General features: G+C 44.4%; 1 protein-coding gene across 2 annotated transcripts in view; it reads right to left on the bottom strand.

Moving 5' to 3' along the window:
- CA10 (carbonic anhydrase 10) overlaps window positions 1-15802 on the bottom strand; it is a 440279-nt gene that overhangs the window by 17164 nt on the left and 407313 nt on the right. For both annotated transcript variants that reach the window (XM_054585427.1, XM_054585428.1), the window contains 2 exons: window positions 5933-6028; window positions 1338-1410 (listed from right to left, as the gene is read on the bottom strand). In XM_054585427.1, the coding sequence (XP_054441402.1) occupies window positions 1338-1410; window positions 5933-6028 (169 nt within the window). The remainder of the gene's footprint in view (window positions 1-1337; window positions 1411-5932; window positions 6029-15802) is intronic.

Below are 15802 nucleotides of genomic sequence, written 5' to 3' on the forward strand. Positions count from 1 at the left end.
TTAGCGGAGAAATCTTAGGGGCGCTGACGAGGAAGGGCGGGGTGGCTCTGGAGACACCCTGATTCATCTGCAGGGTGACGTCCATCTAGGTGGAGTGTAACCCTTCAGGATCATTCACCAACCCCGCTGCCCCCCACCCCGTTCTCTTCACATGGGAGTGACTTGGCAGCGAGCACCTGTGGGGAGGGCTGGGGCCTGGCCCATCTTTCTATTCGGGGTGCCCCGTCTGGTATCTGTCCTGGGGCGGGTGTGCAGGACATGTTTGCTGAATGAGTGAATCACTGAACGGGGGAAAGGCTTCTCTTTCTCTGCCTCCAGCAGTCCACGGGGAGCCCTGTGAGCGCGCACTCTGCCTTTGCCACATCGCCGTGGGGAGCAGAGGCGGCAGGCACAGCTGAGCTCCTCGCCTGGGGGAGGACAGGCCAAAGGGAAGCAGCGTATTTCGACTTTGTGAAAATCGTTATTTACCTATTGCTCAGTTCAGAATCCTAGAAGGACCTTAAATTCAACGTCTTCACTTTACAGATAAGGAAACAGAATCAAAATGAAGAAGTTCCTTGCTTAAGGACAAAGGACTTAAATCCCACTTGAGGTAAAAAAAAAAAAAAAAAATTTTTTTTTTGTACTGACTTCTTTCATCTCTCGGTGTGTGTTATTTCATGTAAGTTTTCCCAGATCCTGCAACTTCTGGGATTTCTGTGGATGACAGTAGCAACTTGGCCCTCTTCTCCCTTCGATTTTGTACTGTTCTCTCTTTTCTGCTTACAGGTTATAGGGATGAAACACTCTGGACACCCAAGGAAACTGGACAGAGTCTTCTAGATCGGTGGGCTATACGTGAGGATGAAGAAAGATGCTGCCGTGCCTCCACCTGAAGGGAGATCCAGCCTCACAGAGAGGGAGACTGGCCCAGCTGAGGGGCGCCACCAGTGCCGAGGTTGGGTACAAACTACCTGGTGCATGATTTTTCCATCACAAAATTGGCAAAACCCCAAATATGGCGAGCTGCCATGGTGGAGCTTGTCAGCTAATAGAGTGCCCCAGCTCATTACCTATCCAGGAGATAATGACGACCATCTTCATAATAATCATTATTGCCTACGACAGGCGTGGATGACAAAGACACCCCAGGGACTTCTGTTTCAAATGAGCTGCTTCTTATCCAGCCCTGGCTCTCCAGAGTGACTTTCTATAGAATTAAAGGATCAGGGAGCTGAGAGGGCCCCTTGGAGATCATCCGTTCTGGCTTTCTGCCTTCAGACAGAGCTAACCTTTATAGAGTAATTGTGTAAGTAATCGTTGTTGTATGAGAAATAGTTGCTGCATAAGAAACTTACTTTTGTATGTTATTCTTGTGATAGTATCTCTGTTGAGCATTCGATTAAGAAATGGGTTTGATGAATCAGAAACCTAGAGGAGGAAAAAAAAAATTTTAATGACTGGGTAGTACTATCCCAGGATAAACATTGTCTCCATGAATTCGCTTGTTCATTCATATTTCTTGAGTGCCAACCACATGCCAAACACTACAATGGCTGAAAATTCAGAGATAAAATACACAGAGTCCATTCTCCAGAAGCCCAGGCTAGAGAAAGAAGACAGGTGAAGTAAACCGTGGATATAATATAGTAGGAACAGTGCTAGCATAGGATCACAGGTATGGAGCTATTAGAGGAGGTCCATCCACCCGGGGAATCTGGGGAGCTAAGGCCTGAACTGAGTCTTTTTCTTTTTTAATTGATTTTATGGAGAGAGAAAAAGGGTGAAGGAGGGGTAGAGGGGAGGGAGGGAGAGGGAGAGAGAGAGAGAGTCATTGATTTGTTGTTCCACTTATTTATGTATTCACTGGTTTATTCTTGGATGTACCCTGTCCAGGGATTGAACCCGCAACCTTGGAGTATCAGGACAGCGCTCTAACCAACTGAGATACCTGGCCAGGGCCCTGAACCAATTCTTGAAGGATGGGTGGAAGTTAACAAAGTGCTTTTGTGGTAGAGTGTGGAAACAAGGAAAAATATTGCATACAGAGCATCTGTTTCATACATGGACATGGGGGAACTAGCCATGCTCAGGCACATATTTCAGTGTCGTTGGAGCTGGGAGTATGGAGGAAGGGCAGAAGGTGATGCGAGAGGGGTAGGCAGGGGCTAGCGTATGTCAGGCTTTGACAGTCATATTAAGGCATTTAAATTTTATCCTGTAGGGATGGGGAGCCATCAAAGGGGGTAGGGCGTGACATGTTACCGAGGGGATAGTAATCTACATTGAGAGTGAGAAAGAGTACACAGAACAGGGGTATCAGGAGATGAAAACAAATCTCTAAAAGTAATAGAAAAACTTATTACATAGCTGCTCTTTATTACATAAATATATCATACACCATGCCATTCGACCATCCATCCTTCCATCCAACCGTCCACGCATCTGTGTGTCCAATAAATATTTACCAAGTACCTATTAGTGATCTGTTCCCATTTTATGCCCATGCCCTTAGGTCTCCAGATTCCTTCTTTGGGAGAAAAAGCCAAAGTTCCAGGAGCTTAATCCAGGGGACCACCATTTAGAGACTGTGATTGTGCCCCACAGAACCGTGGATGCTGTTCTCTTGGCACCCCTTTTTGCTCGGCTTTTCTGAGGTATCATTGTTTTTCCTAGTCGTTCCTCTCCTCCCTTGCTCAGCTCAGCTCTGCTCTGTAATTTACGCCTCAGCTACTAATCAGATGTTGTGACAAAGCAACATTTTAAATCCGATTTATTCTGAGGGTTGGAAAAATTACAGCAGACGATTATTATTATTAGATAAGCAACAGGTAATTTTTAGTTTGGAAATAGCCCAGATTGTTTACTTTCCTGCCACGTGTCTCTCCTTTCCACAGTTTCCTGGGCGTATTGTGTTGAGACACGCACTGAGGGGAGCTCCATGAGTGACAATGCTCAATGCTGTTCGTAAAAGCCTGCCCGCAAACGGAGAAAAGTCCCAAATCAAACAATGCTGCCCGCAGGATCTTCAGTGCCAAACATGACTTCTACTTTACCATTCTCTTTGGCCATTTGAAAGACAGCCCGAAGCCACCTGTCTGTACCGCTGCACCCAGTGAAAGGAGAGCCAAAATATAATGTCATGGCTGTAAGGAATCTGCTGTGACCTGCAGCTGGTGCCTTGGGCTCCTGGTACCTGGTGAGTCTGGGCAGCGCTAACATTGGGACTAGACCCTTTTGAGCTGCCTAAAAATAACGGAAAAACTTCCAAAGTGCACACAGATGATTTGTGGGCTCCAGTGTGTTGGCTGCGTGGGTGAGAGGATAAAATATGTACTTGGTATAAGTGAGCTTAAGTGGGAAGTTAATGGCGTGTGATTGAGTAGCAATTACAGCCAAATCTCAGTTCCCTGTGGTCACGGGAAGGATGGGGGATGAGGCGGAGATAGAGATAAGTAAAACCCACTGATAAACCAGTCTCCCATTTTTAACCGACAGCTGCGACCCTTCTATGGGTCTGCTGTTGGCCAGGGTGACATCTCCAGGGCTCAGGTGTCCTAGATGTGGGCTCTCTCATTTTCTGGTGCTGCCTCCCCTGCGGGGAGCTGAGGAGGGGAGGCCAGCAGAGGCTGCATGCCTTTAGAGGCCAAGGGCTTTGTTCATCTCATTTCTATGTTGCAGTGCCGAGCACGGGGCTGGCCTGTGCCCCACACTCGGTGTTTTGGGCCGAGTGAATGACAAGCCACAGCTGGAACATCTGGAAGTCGATTATTTTGGACAAAGAGAGAAATGCTGTGATTGATTTTGAGATCTAGCCAGAAAGCTTCCGGTTTGCTCAGGGAAAGAGGGGAAGCCCCCCTAAGGGACAAAATGGCCTGAGCCTGCAGAGCAAGTCACCACCCTTTCCCTGACCTCAGGGTCGGGGGTATGAGTTCGTCCCAACCCGCCCAAGGCGGGCTGCCAGGACCTGCGTCAATAATCCTGGCGGAGCGAGACAGGCCAGCGGTGCGCTGTCGAGAAGGCCGACTTTCTGGTGTGTCAGTCGCCCTGTCAGTTGCGATGTGCCTGCCCGTCCAGGATAACATTCACTGGCCCCGGAGCGGTGAGCAAAGTGAGGCAAAGTCAGGGACCGTGGCTGAGGCAGCCCGCGATGGACAAGCCTCGTTGGGCGGCGCACGTGGGTCACGGAGTCACTCCCTGGGAGAGCCATGGGAGAGGGGAGCGCCTGGATGCGTGTGTCCCGACACTGTGACGTCTCTGCAGGCTGCACTTCAGCAAGTGTGGGCTGGGATGGGTGCACCAGTCAGTTACCGATCTCATAACTGGGGCTGGTTGAGGGATATAGAATTTGCCCTGTGCTTGTAGGCAGCATGGGGGTGAGGGGAGATGTTTTTAAATGTTTTCTATCTTCTCAATTGCTTCTCCCCAGCTTTCCCGGGGAGGCGTGTAGTGTGAATGAGGTTGTTAGTATTACAGTCAAACAAGACCTGGGTTCCCTTCCTAAATGGGCTGTTAGGAGCTACATGGACTTGGGAGGAATATGCCAAAGAGTCTCTGAACCCTTTACCTCATTCGCAGGGTAGAACACCAATGTCCGCCCTGCAGATTTATTAGGGTTAAATGATAAAATATATGCAAAGCACATATCTGAGTGCCTGGTGTTCAGGAACCTACAAGGTCTGTGATGGTGCTGGGGTGTGTAGAGCAGGGACCAGCAGGACCAATTTCTCTGAGACGTTGCATCAGGTATTACGAAGGCCTAAAAATATGTTTCCCTGGCCCAAAGCCCCTTCCTCTCTTTGCTGATGGCAAGCTGGAAGAGTGTGGGGTTGGCGGCCAGGAGGCAGCAACATGTCACAAATACCCTTACTCATTGTACAGGTCCGCCTGGACCACAGAAAGGCCGGACCCGACCCAAGTGAGAGGGAAGAGTTAGGGGGAGGCGTGGAGTCTTGAGAGTGTTGACCAGGCAGGTGAAGTGCCTGTGGCAAAGGGCGGTGCTTGCAGGGAGGGCGAGGGAGCAGTGCCTGGGGTGCCCTGTGCCGGTTCCTCTGAGCAATGATGTCATTGCCGGAGCCCTTTTCCCACCCCAAAGTTGCAAATGCTGAATTTCTATTGATCATCTTCATGAGGCTCCTAGTTCAGACTGGGACACCGCCTCCGATGACCTGGCCAAAACTTCCTGAGGGGTTATCTTAGTGACCGCCAATTTTTGGAAATGCCACACATGGGTTTTTTCCTTTTTTTCTTTTTTCCCAATTGGAAAGACCATTTTCTTTTTGTTTCTTCCTTTAAATTTACATACCTGTTTCACTCTCCATCTGTCAAAAATGTGAACGGTAATTACCTTTTAACAAATTAGAACTGGCTTCACTAGAGATTCCTTGGCAGTGATTGTTAGGAAGATGAGGAGCCTCCCTAGAGTGCCACAAAGTCAGCATTGGTGATCTTTGCTTAATTGTCCCCGGGCGATGCTTACGAGGGGGAGAGAGGGGAGGGCGACACTCAGAGCCCTTGTGCAGAAGCTGGAGGGAGCTGCTTTGCGCCGCGCCAGCGGGCGGAGGACGCCTCACATCTCCCTGTGCCTCTTTTTTCCAAGGAATGCTGGTGAGCCACCTCCCCCTCCCACTACATCTTTCTGATTTTTCCACGAGGTGGGACCTGAAGGCTGCTTCTGCCTCCAGCACGTTTTATTGTTCCCCCTCTAGGACAGAAGCTGCTCAAATTCCCAGGCCCCGATGCTCTGAGATGAAACCCATCATTTTTGCATCTCACTGAGAGGGAGCTCATTTTTCATAAATCTCACGGATGTGACATCGCCACCCTGCAGCTTTCCTTGGGCATGCACGCTACCCTTTGTGTTATTTCTAAGATCCAACAGGACTGCAAACAGGTATTCCGATTGGGGTAGGGATGGCAGGAGCAGAAGAATAAAGGAATGCAAGACACTTACTTTTATAAATATAGAAACTACCACCAGTCCATTTGGGCTCTTTGCAGCTTCTGTGACATTTGTGTATAATTCATGGTTATAGTGGATGAGCTGCACCTGGCAGGAGGAAACAAAAATAAGAACAACACTCCAGCATTAAAATGTACGAGGCACGGCATATCCGCCCTACATAAGGGTAAACAGGAAAGTATATTGTAGAACAACTGGAAAGACAATCTTGTAATCGAAGGGATTTCAAGGAGATGTGTGTGTGTGTATAAAATGCATGCATACACACACATATACAAAAATACCCATACATATTTGCAAATATTTCCTGGTAACAGTTATGCCTTTCATAAGCTCGGTGCCCATCTGGCTCTGGCTCGGTCTCAGGACATTTCCCCCAAAGTGTGTGTAAAGTGAATTAGGAGTGGAACTGCCCTGCAGGGGCTGACATGCTGCACCAACAGCTGCCACTGGCAGCGAGTAAATCTTGCTCCCGGCCTCTGGCTGAGCAGGGAATTGCTAGGTCCTAATGGAGACAGAGCTGATGTCTCCGGCTCCCCACGCACCAGCCTGCCTAGGTCATCTGACTGCGCAGGGTTAAACGTCTCCCTCGTCCACTGGAGATCCGCAAGGTGCAACAGCCAGGATGGGAGACTGCAACTGTGTTCCAGTAAATGGGTTTTCCCTCTGTAATCTAATTTTTTTTAAAAAAAGCCTCTTTTTTAAGAAAGAAATTGTGAAACACAGCACACATACATAGTCTCATGGATGCCCCACCAATTTCGAGCCACGTGACTAATTCCCTACCTCAGTGGGATTCAATCGTTTCCTCTGAAAAATGAGTCTGATGATCTCTCTTTAGATTCACTTAGGGCTGTGGTTTTGAAATAGGTTTTTAAACTGCACAGAAGTCTAATTTTTGCAACAAAATAAAAAATAAAAAAATGATAGTTCCTCTCCCACACCTCTGCCATGACTATCAACAGTTTAGAATTTACTTTTCCAAATTGTTTTTTTTTTTGTGCTTATCACACACACATACACATGTTGGGTAAATAATATATGGGTAAATTCCTGGAAATGTATAACCTACCAAGACTGAATTAAGAAAAAATAGAAACCTGAATAGATGAACACAAATATGGAAATTGAAGTACTAATAAAGAATCTCCCCCAGTAAAGAAAAGCCCTGGACCAGATGGTTCTGCAGGTTACTTTTACCAAACATTCAGAGAAGAATTCACACCAATCCTCCTTAAACTCTTCCAAAACAACAGAGGAAGAGGGAAGACTTCCAAACTCATTTTATGAGGCCAGCATCATCTTGATACAAAAGCCAGACAAGAACAGTACAAGAAAGAAAACTACAGGCCCATATTCCTAATGAACAGACACAAAAATCTTCAATGATATATTAGCAAACTGAATTCAACAGCACATTAAAAAGATTAACCAAGTGGGATTTATCCCTGGGATGCAAGGATGGCTCAGTATATATGAAAAAATATGACATACCGTATTAACGGAATGAAAGATAAAAACTACATGATCACCTTGAATAAATTCAGGAAAAGCATTTGATAGAATTCATTATTCATTCGTGATAAAAAAAAACTATTTTAAAAAGGCACAGAAGAAACCTCAACACAATAAAGACGATACATGGAAACCCCACAGCTCTTATTATATTCAATGGGGAAGAACTGAAAAGTTTCTCTCTAAGACCCAGCACAAGGCAAGAATGCTCACTCTTGTCACTTCTATTCAACATAGTACTGGAAGTCCTAGCCAGAGCAATTAGGCCAGAAAAAGAAAGGCATCCAGGTTGAAAAGAAAAATGTAAAATTATCTTTGTTTGCATATGACCTGATCATATGTGTGGAATACATTAAAGACTCCACAACAGCAAATGACTTAGAAATGAATTCAGTATAGTTGCATGATTAAAAAAAATCAATGTAGAAAAGTTGGTAGTGTTTCTGTATGCTAACAATGAATTATCTGAAAAAGGAAATTAAGAAAACAATACCATTTACAATAGTGACAAAAAGAATAAAATACTTAGGAATAAACTTATCCAAAGAAGTGAAGACTTGTACACTGAAAATTGTAAAACATTGATGAAGGAAATTAAAAAAGGCATAGATTAATGGAAAGATATTCCATGTTTATGGCTTATAAGAATTAATGTTGTTAAAATGTCCATACAACTCAAAGTAATCTATGATGTAATTCCTATCAAATTTCCAATGTTATTCTTTACAGAAATAGAAACAAATTATCCAAAAGTTCACATGGAACCACAAAAGACCCTGAATAGTCAAAGAAGTCTTAAGCAAGAAGAACTAAGCTAGAAGCATTACATCTCCTGGTTCCAAAATATATTACAAAGCTATAGTAATCAAAACAGTATGATGCTGGCATAAAAACAGATGTATAGACCAATGGAACAGAATAGAGAGCTCAGAAATAAATTCACACATATATGGTAAACTAATCTTTGACAATGGTACCAAGAACACAGAGTGAGGAAAGAACAGTCTCTTCAATAATTGTTGTTGGGAACACTGTCCACATGCAGAAGAATGTGACTGAATCCTTATCTCACATCGTATACAAAAATCAGCTCAAAAGAAATTAAAGACTTATACATGGTACCTGAAACTGTAAAACTATTAGAAGAAAACATAGGGCAAAAAGCCTCCTGACATTGATCTTGGCAATGATTTTTTGGTTTTGACACCAAAACACAGGCAACAAACACAAAAATGTAGATAAGTAGGATTACATGAAACTAAGCTTCTGCACAGCAAAGGAAAAATGATCAAAAGACTAAAAAGGCATCTTATAGAATGGGAGAAAGTATTTGCAAACCATATACCTGATGAGGGGTTAGTAGACAAGGAGTATGAATAAGGAATTCATACGACTCCATAGCAAAAACAGACAAATAACCTGATTAGAAAGGTGTGCAAAGGACCTGAACAGACAATTCTCAAGACATACAAATGGCTGATATGTACATGAATAGGGGCTTAATATCACTAATCATCAGAGAAATGCAAATCAAAACCACAATGAGATATCATCTCACAGCTGTCAGAATGGTTATTATCAAAAAGACAAGAGATAACAAGTAGTGATGATGATGTGGAAGAAAGGGAACCTTGGAGACTGATGGTGGGAATGTAAACTGGTTCAGCTATTATGGAAAACAGTGTGGCTTTCCATACTTCCTCAGGAAATTAAATATAGAACTATCATATAACCCAGAATTCCCACTTCTGGGTATATAACCAAAGGAAAGGAAATCTGGATCTGAAAGAGATAACTTTCATGTTACTACAACATTATTCATAATAACCCAGATATAGAAACAACCTAAGTGTGCCTGGAGGGATGAATATATAAAGAAAATATACAATAGAATGTTATCCAGTCTTAAAAAAGGAGGTCCTGCCATTTGCAACAATATGGATGAACCAGAAGGACAATATGCTAAGTGAGATAGCCAGGCACAGAAAGACACGTATGTACGATCTCACTTATATAAAATAGTCAAACTCATAGAAGCAGAGAATAGAATGGTGGTTTTCAAGGGCTGGAGGGAGAAATGAAATAGATGTTGGTTAAAGGGGACAAAGTTTCAGTTATGCAAATGAATGAATTCTGGGGATCTAATGTACAGCATGGTGACCACAGGTAACAATACTGTATTGTATACTTGAAAGTTGTTAAGAGGATAAATCTTAAACCCTCTTAACATGCGCGCACATACACACACACACACACACACACACACAAATAACTGTGTGGAGGTGATGGATGCATTATTAATTTTGATTATGGCTATTTTGTCCACAATGTATACACATACCAAAACACCAAAAAGTTGTATACCTTAAATATACACAATTTTTTACGTGCTGAAGATATCTCAAATAAAGTTGTTAAAAGAGTGAGAAAAAAAGTAAAATGGAAGTGCAATAATTTATAATCCTGATCCTAAATTTGGTTTTTTAAAGTTTACAAATATTTTGTGGCTATCTTTCTAAGTCAATGTGTACAGATCGACCGAAGCCTTTCTAGTAGCTGTAGAATTAGCCATTGCACGAAAGCCCATGACACATTTGACCATTCTCTCATTAGCTTTCAGGTTGTTTCCATTCCTCTTCGTCCCTTGTAAACAACATTACAGCAAGCCCACCATATGTCTTCCTGTAACGGTGTTAGCATTTTCCACAGGCTGATTTGAGAAACTAAGATAATGCATGTAAAAGTGATTTGTGACTCTGAAAGCATAAGAGAATGTTCATTATTAACAATATCTTGTATTGCATTTTTTAAAAAGGGAAAGTTTCAGAAACTGAGAAGAGTCAATGATCACCGAAGGTGCTTTGCTTGATCTTTGAAAAAACCACCTTTAACACAGTGGTTTGTAACCTTCACTGTGCATCCAAATCACCTGGGTGCTTTTAAAATCTACCCGTGGCTGTCTCCCTAATTTTGATTTAATTGATTTGAGGGTGGGAATAGGGAGTTGGTATTTGTTAAAAGCTCCTCAGCTAGAAGCTCCCCAGCAGCTGGAGTAGACAACCAGTGCAATATGATCAATAAACATCAATATCCCATCGGTGCCCACTCAGGTGGGTGGTACCTTGAACCTGAGACTATCCCGAACATCTTGAGTCTGTAGAGCTGCTCATAGAAGGAACACATGTTCCTGCTGCTCTTGAAATATCTTATTTGCTTATTGCTTTCTCACTTCTTGTGAGTTTTGCCAATGGTGGCAGATGGTTATACAGCAGCTACCCTGCTATCGGAAGGGCAGCCACAGGAAGGGGCTGGTGAATATGCTCTGCCTGTGCAGAGCTCGGGCCAGGCAGGTGTAGCAGACCTGTGACTATCAATTGCCTCTCCCTCCCCTCCTCCAGCCCACGCACACAGCCAGAACTCCCTGTAGGTGGAGAAGTGTTGCCATGCGAAAGAACCAGGAGCTGTGGGGGACCTGCCACACCTCCCTTCACTGTTGAGTAAGCTTCTTATTGAGAATCAAAACACATCCTGCCATCTGCTGAGATCTTCCCACCAGGTGACCTACGAAGCCACCTGGGGATGTGCCAGTGCTTCAAGGCAGGCCTTGAAATTTCAGCATGTTCTGAGAACTATGCCTTGGAGAGTAAGCAGGGGGAGGCAATCAAGTGGATTGATCCTTCTCTCCAACTTACAAGACTGAAAAAGGCAGGAAGAAGTCTCTGAGGTGCCCCATAGAGTGGGATTCTGTAGGAGCCAGGGTCCGTGAGAAAGGAGCTGGCAAGTATAGGGGAGAGGTGTGCTCTGCTCGAAGCTCAAGTTAACACATTTAGAAGTTTGAGCTGAAGTCTTGCTTCCTCCCTGTTCCAAGGTCAGTTGGCTAAAATTCTCATATCGTAAACTTTGGTTTCTACTAGGAGTTGGTTGATGGATTGCCTTATGTATTAGGTTGAACCATATGAAATCGATGTTTTGATCAAAAACATGGTGATTTTATAGAGTTAACATCATCTTAAAACAAAACTATTATGATTACAGCAGTCCCTTCACCAATCGCCACCCCACACACATACAAATTAGATGTTAAAAAGATCACATGGTGCTTTGCTACTCAAGGTGCGGTGCAGAGACCAGCAATGGCCACAGCATCTGGGAGCTTGTTAGAAATGCAGACTCTTGAGCCCTATCCTAGACCTGCTGAATCGAGATCTGCATTTTAACAAATCTCCAGTGGTCTGAATGCACATTAGTAGTTATTTTAGCAGAGACAGGGAGCTGGTTAGCAGAGCCCTATTTTGTCTGACTGTTCACCCCTCTTTCGGTTCAGTTGGTCTAGGTTAATGGGCGCTTGCATCGTGTGTGTTGGAAGATAGGCTGAGTCCAGATCATAAGAGTCCTGGAGTATTAGCTGTAAGCTATGGAAGGGTTTTGAGCAGGGGATGAAAGAATGAGCATGGACTGTCAGAGGGAGGCTAGAGCAAGAGAGACAGGAGGTTGGGAGGGTGTCATTTCAGGTGGTAGCTGTTAAGGCAGAGATACAGTCCACAAGACTTTGTAGTTTATGGAATGTGCACGTGTGTATGGTGAGTGAGTGCTCAGTGATTCCCTGGGCCTCAGGACAGCCAGGGCCACAAGAAGACCCTAGCACGCAGTGTGGCAGTGGTCAGACTTCTTGTTTCCACCTGTCAGAACACAACTTCAGCATCGAAGGCAAGAGGAGAGGAAAAGATGCCTGAGGAGTTGCACTAGTTCAGGTACCAATGGCAGGGCTTAACTGTGAAATATCACTGCTTCCCCTCCACCTGCCTCCCAGGTCTTTGTTGGGGGCAATCACACTGCCTGTAGGATTTGCCTTTGCTCTCCTGCAGTGAGGCAGAGTGATGTCCAATGTAAGGCCTACCAACCACTCATGATGGGCATGGGTGCGGGTGGGTCTGGGGGAAGGATGTCTGTTCCTTGTGCTGCCATTAGTTTGGGCTTGGGGAGCAGCCACACAGAAATGCTAAGAGAGTGTCACATGGGCAGGTGGGCTCTAAAAGTGATATCTACGGATTGCTTCTTGCCAGGTATGGGTAATATTTTAAAATCCAAACCTTCCCAAGTCAGAATTTTAAATAATTTAGATAAGCATCTAAGCTATAGTTTAATTGATTCCCAATTTGGGGGGTTTACTCAAGGTAATCAGAGTGTTTGACATGAAATAGGGGATCAATTAGTGAATGTTTGACCTTCTAAGCAAATGCACAAGGCAACTAAGACTGAGGGACAATGTTGAAACTGCTTACAAGAGCAAACTCTTTGGGGGCTTATAGGATGACATGACAATTAAACACCAAGTTTAGCTGTTCATTAAAGAGACACCCTGAGGACTTCCGCTAGTCTGGTTGGAATTACCATGGGAAAGAGCTAAACCTGGATTACTGAAAACTATTTTATAATCTTGACTCTTTATTAATTTAGATGGGGGTCCTCCTAGAGAGGCTTTCTGGAAATGCAAGACTGAGAAATGACTGTCTTAGAAGAAATGCGATATTGTTCGTTTTTTCATAATGCTCCAAGGTGGTGGACACCATGATCCAGAAAATTCTCTGTATCAAAGTTCTCTGTGACCCGATGTGACTCTACATTGTGTGGCACTAGCTCTAACCTCAAGTTCTCATACCAGAACACACTACCTCACCTCAGTCCTTTACAAGGACCTGGAATTTGTTTCTTTAAAACAATCTCTGAGGGCCAACTACGTGCCAGGGGCAGTTGCAACAAGACTGATAAAGTCCTCGCCCTCCTAGAGAAAATTTCAGATAGCGCAAAGAGCTTTGAAGGAAACAAACAAGATTTGGGCTTGCAAAGTGAACAGCAGGAGTGGAAAGAAGGGGGTGGGGAGTGGGAGAGGGATCATCAGGCAGTGTAGTTGGTGAAGTCCCCCTGCAGAGGTGACATCTGAGATGAGCTCTGCTGATGAAGAGGAGTCAGGCATGGGGAGAATGGGAAGATCGAAGGGAGGTGGACTGCGGGCAGAGAGCATAGCCAGTGCACAGACTCTGAGTGTGGCCGGGGGAGGGTGACGGTGACCAAGATGGGACTAGCTCATGCAGGGCTTTCCAGACCATGGTGAGTAGCTCTGATTTGATTCCAAGTGCAATAGACGGTCACTGATTTTAAGAAGACATCAATTGATCTGATTTGCATTTTTGAAAGCTGCTTCTGGCTGCTTCTCGAGGGCAAAGTGGAGATAGAGGAGGCCTTGCCTACACCTCTTTACCTTATAGCTCAGCTCTGCCTTTAGCTTTCCCAGGGCATCGTCCATGAACCACTGACATTTAGCATCAGTGAGCATCGCTGCTCCCATGGCGCTCTCATCTAGGGGCAAGTTCAAAATATTTTACAACCAGAATGGCCTGGGTACTGAATGATCTGAAAATACATGAAGTCAGCGATTTTCAACTGGTGAGCTGAAAGAATTTTTAAAACATGCAATACCTGACTATTTAGTCAGGAGCACTGACCTCTTTTCCCTTAGATTGTCAAATAAAAAAAATGACAACAGTCAACACAACAATAGCCATTGGTGTGAATGAATAGAAATTACACCTATTTTTTTTGTCAGATTGGCAAAAAATACTTTTTGGTGTGTTGCAGAATTTTAATAATTAGTTTTTGTGCCATGAGATGAAAAAGGTTGAAAATCATTGCGTTAAGCCGTACATGACCGGTAGTCACCTGGGTGCTGAACATCGTTGTTGATGTTTGTCATCGTCATCATTTGTTGATGGTCATCAACAAGATTTTCTGTGCATTTCTTTGTATCAAGGATGATGCCAGCAATGATAACATCATCTCATTTAATTCTCACAAAATCCCATGAATTAGGGCCATTATCTATCTCCATTTGAGTCATGGGCCACTGAGTGATTGTTTGCTCAAGGAAGTGGTCAGAGTTGGGATTGTGCCTCATTCCTATGACTACAGGGTTCACACTCATGCATCATGCTATTTTGAAACTATTCTCTTAGTGTCTATCTCTATTTTTGAATAAACCTCTCAAGGGCAGGGAAATCCATCATCATGTCCCTGGTATCTGTCACAGGATCTGGCTTAAGGGAGATGCTGGCAAATGTTTGCTGAATGATCCTAATTTGGCCTCTCATAGTCTTCATTCTAGAGAGGATCTCAGAGAAAACTTAGGCCAGCCACTTCTTTTAAAAATGAAGAAACTAAGGTCAAAAAGGGGCTGTGTCTTGCCCAAGATTATGTAGTTATTCCTACATCCATTCATTCAACAAGTGTTTATTGCGCAACTACTACGTGAGGGAGAGTGGTCTGATCTGAAGTTGAACAGGGAGGCAGAACCAGACTCCCAAGGGCCTGACAGACTAAGCTTGGGGGTCTGGATTTCATTCTAAGGGTGAAGGAGAATTGTGTTTATGCTTAGAATTATGCTTAGGATCAAAGGCAAGTCTTCCTCTGTGTCCCATAACTGATGTGAGGAGCCTGACAACAATTGGTCTTTGGTGGTAAGTAGCTCAGTTTTCAAACGTAAGTACTCATCTTTACCCAGTAAGCTAACCTGCTACAAGCAAGCTTCTAAGTTGTTCTTGTCCTTGGTTGGGCTGGGAGCAGCCTCTAGTGTGATGGTCTCAAACAGAGTTTTCACTCTGTAGCAGTGAGGTGACTCTCAGCGCGTGCCAGGTTGCTGCTCGCTCACCCCTCACACCTGGGCAGGGAGACCAGCTGTGTATTCAGACCCTGCTGTATACACCTAGTCCATCTTTCTCAGCGTGACGCTCCAATAGCTGAAGCTCCTTAGTGAACTCAAGAAAAAGCAGCCTTGTATCAGAGGACCACAGGCAGAATTTGGAGTGATAATGCCACCACCTGACTCACCCATGCATGAACACCTCAGTGGCTTCCCGTCACCTTTAAGACAGAGACCAAATCTGAGCACAAGCCTTGTGTGACCCCTGACTGTTCCAACCAACTCTCCTTGTTCTATGTGCTCTGGCTACGGTGACCTTCTTTCAGTCTCCCTTCCACACCATGCTTCCTCCTTCCCCAGAGCCGGTGCATATGCTGTCTCTCTGGCTTAAAACACCCTTGCCTCCCCTCTGTCTGACTCTTATTTATGAACCCCTTTAGTTCTGACCTCCAGGGCCACCACTTGAGAGAGATCCCCAAGACCCACTCTTGGGGCATCCTTTGCCTTTCCTCTTTGACACACATATCGTGGTTTTATTTCAACATTTATTATGTGATTGATCAATGCCCATCACTTTCACTAGACTTGAAGCCTCATCCAGGCAAACACTGGTTTTGATTTGTCTCTATGATGTCCTCAATACCCAGCACAGT

The sequence above is a fragment of the Pteronotus mesoamericanus genome, unplaced genomic scaffold (assembly GCF_021234165.1).
Source record: "Pteronotus mesoamericanus isolate MK-2021 breed Mesoamerican mustached bat unplaced genomic scaffold, CSHL_Meso_final contig_84, whole genome shotgun sequence".
Classification (NCBI taxonomy): domain Eukaryota; kingdom Metazoa; phylum Chordata; class Mammalia; order Chiroptera; family Mormoopidae; genus Pteronotus; species Pteronotus mesoamericanus.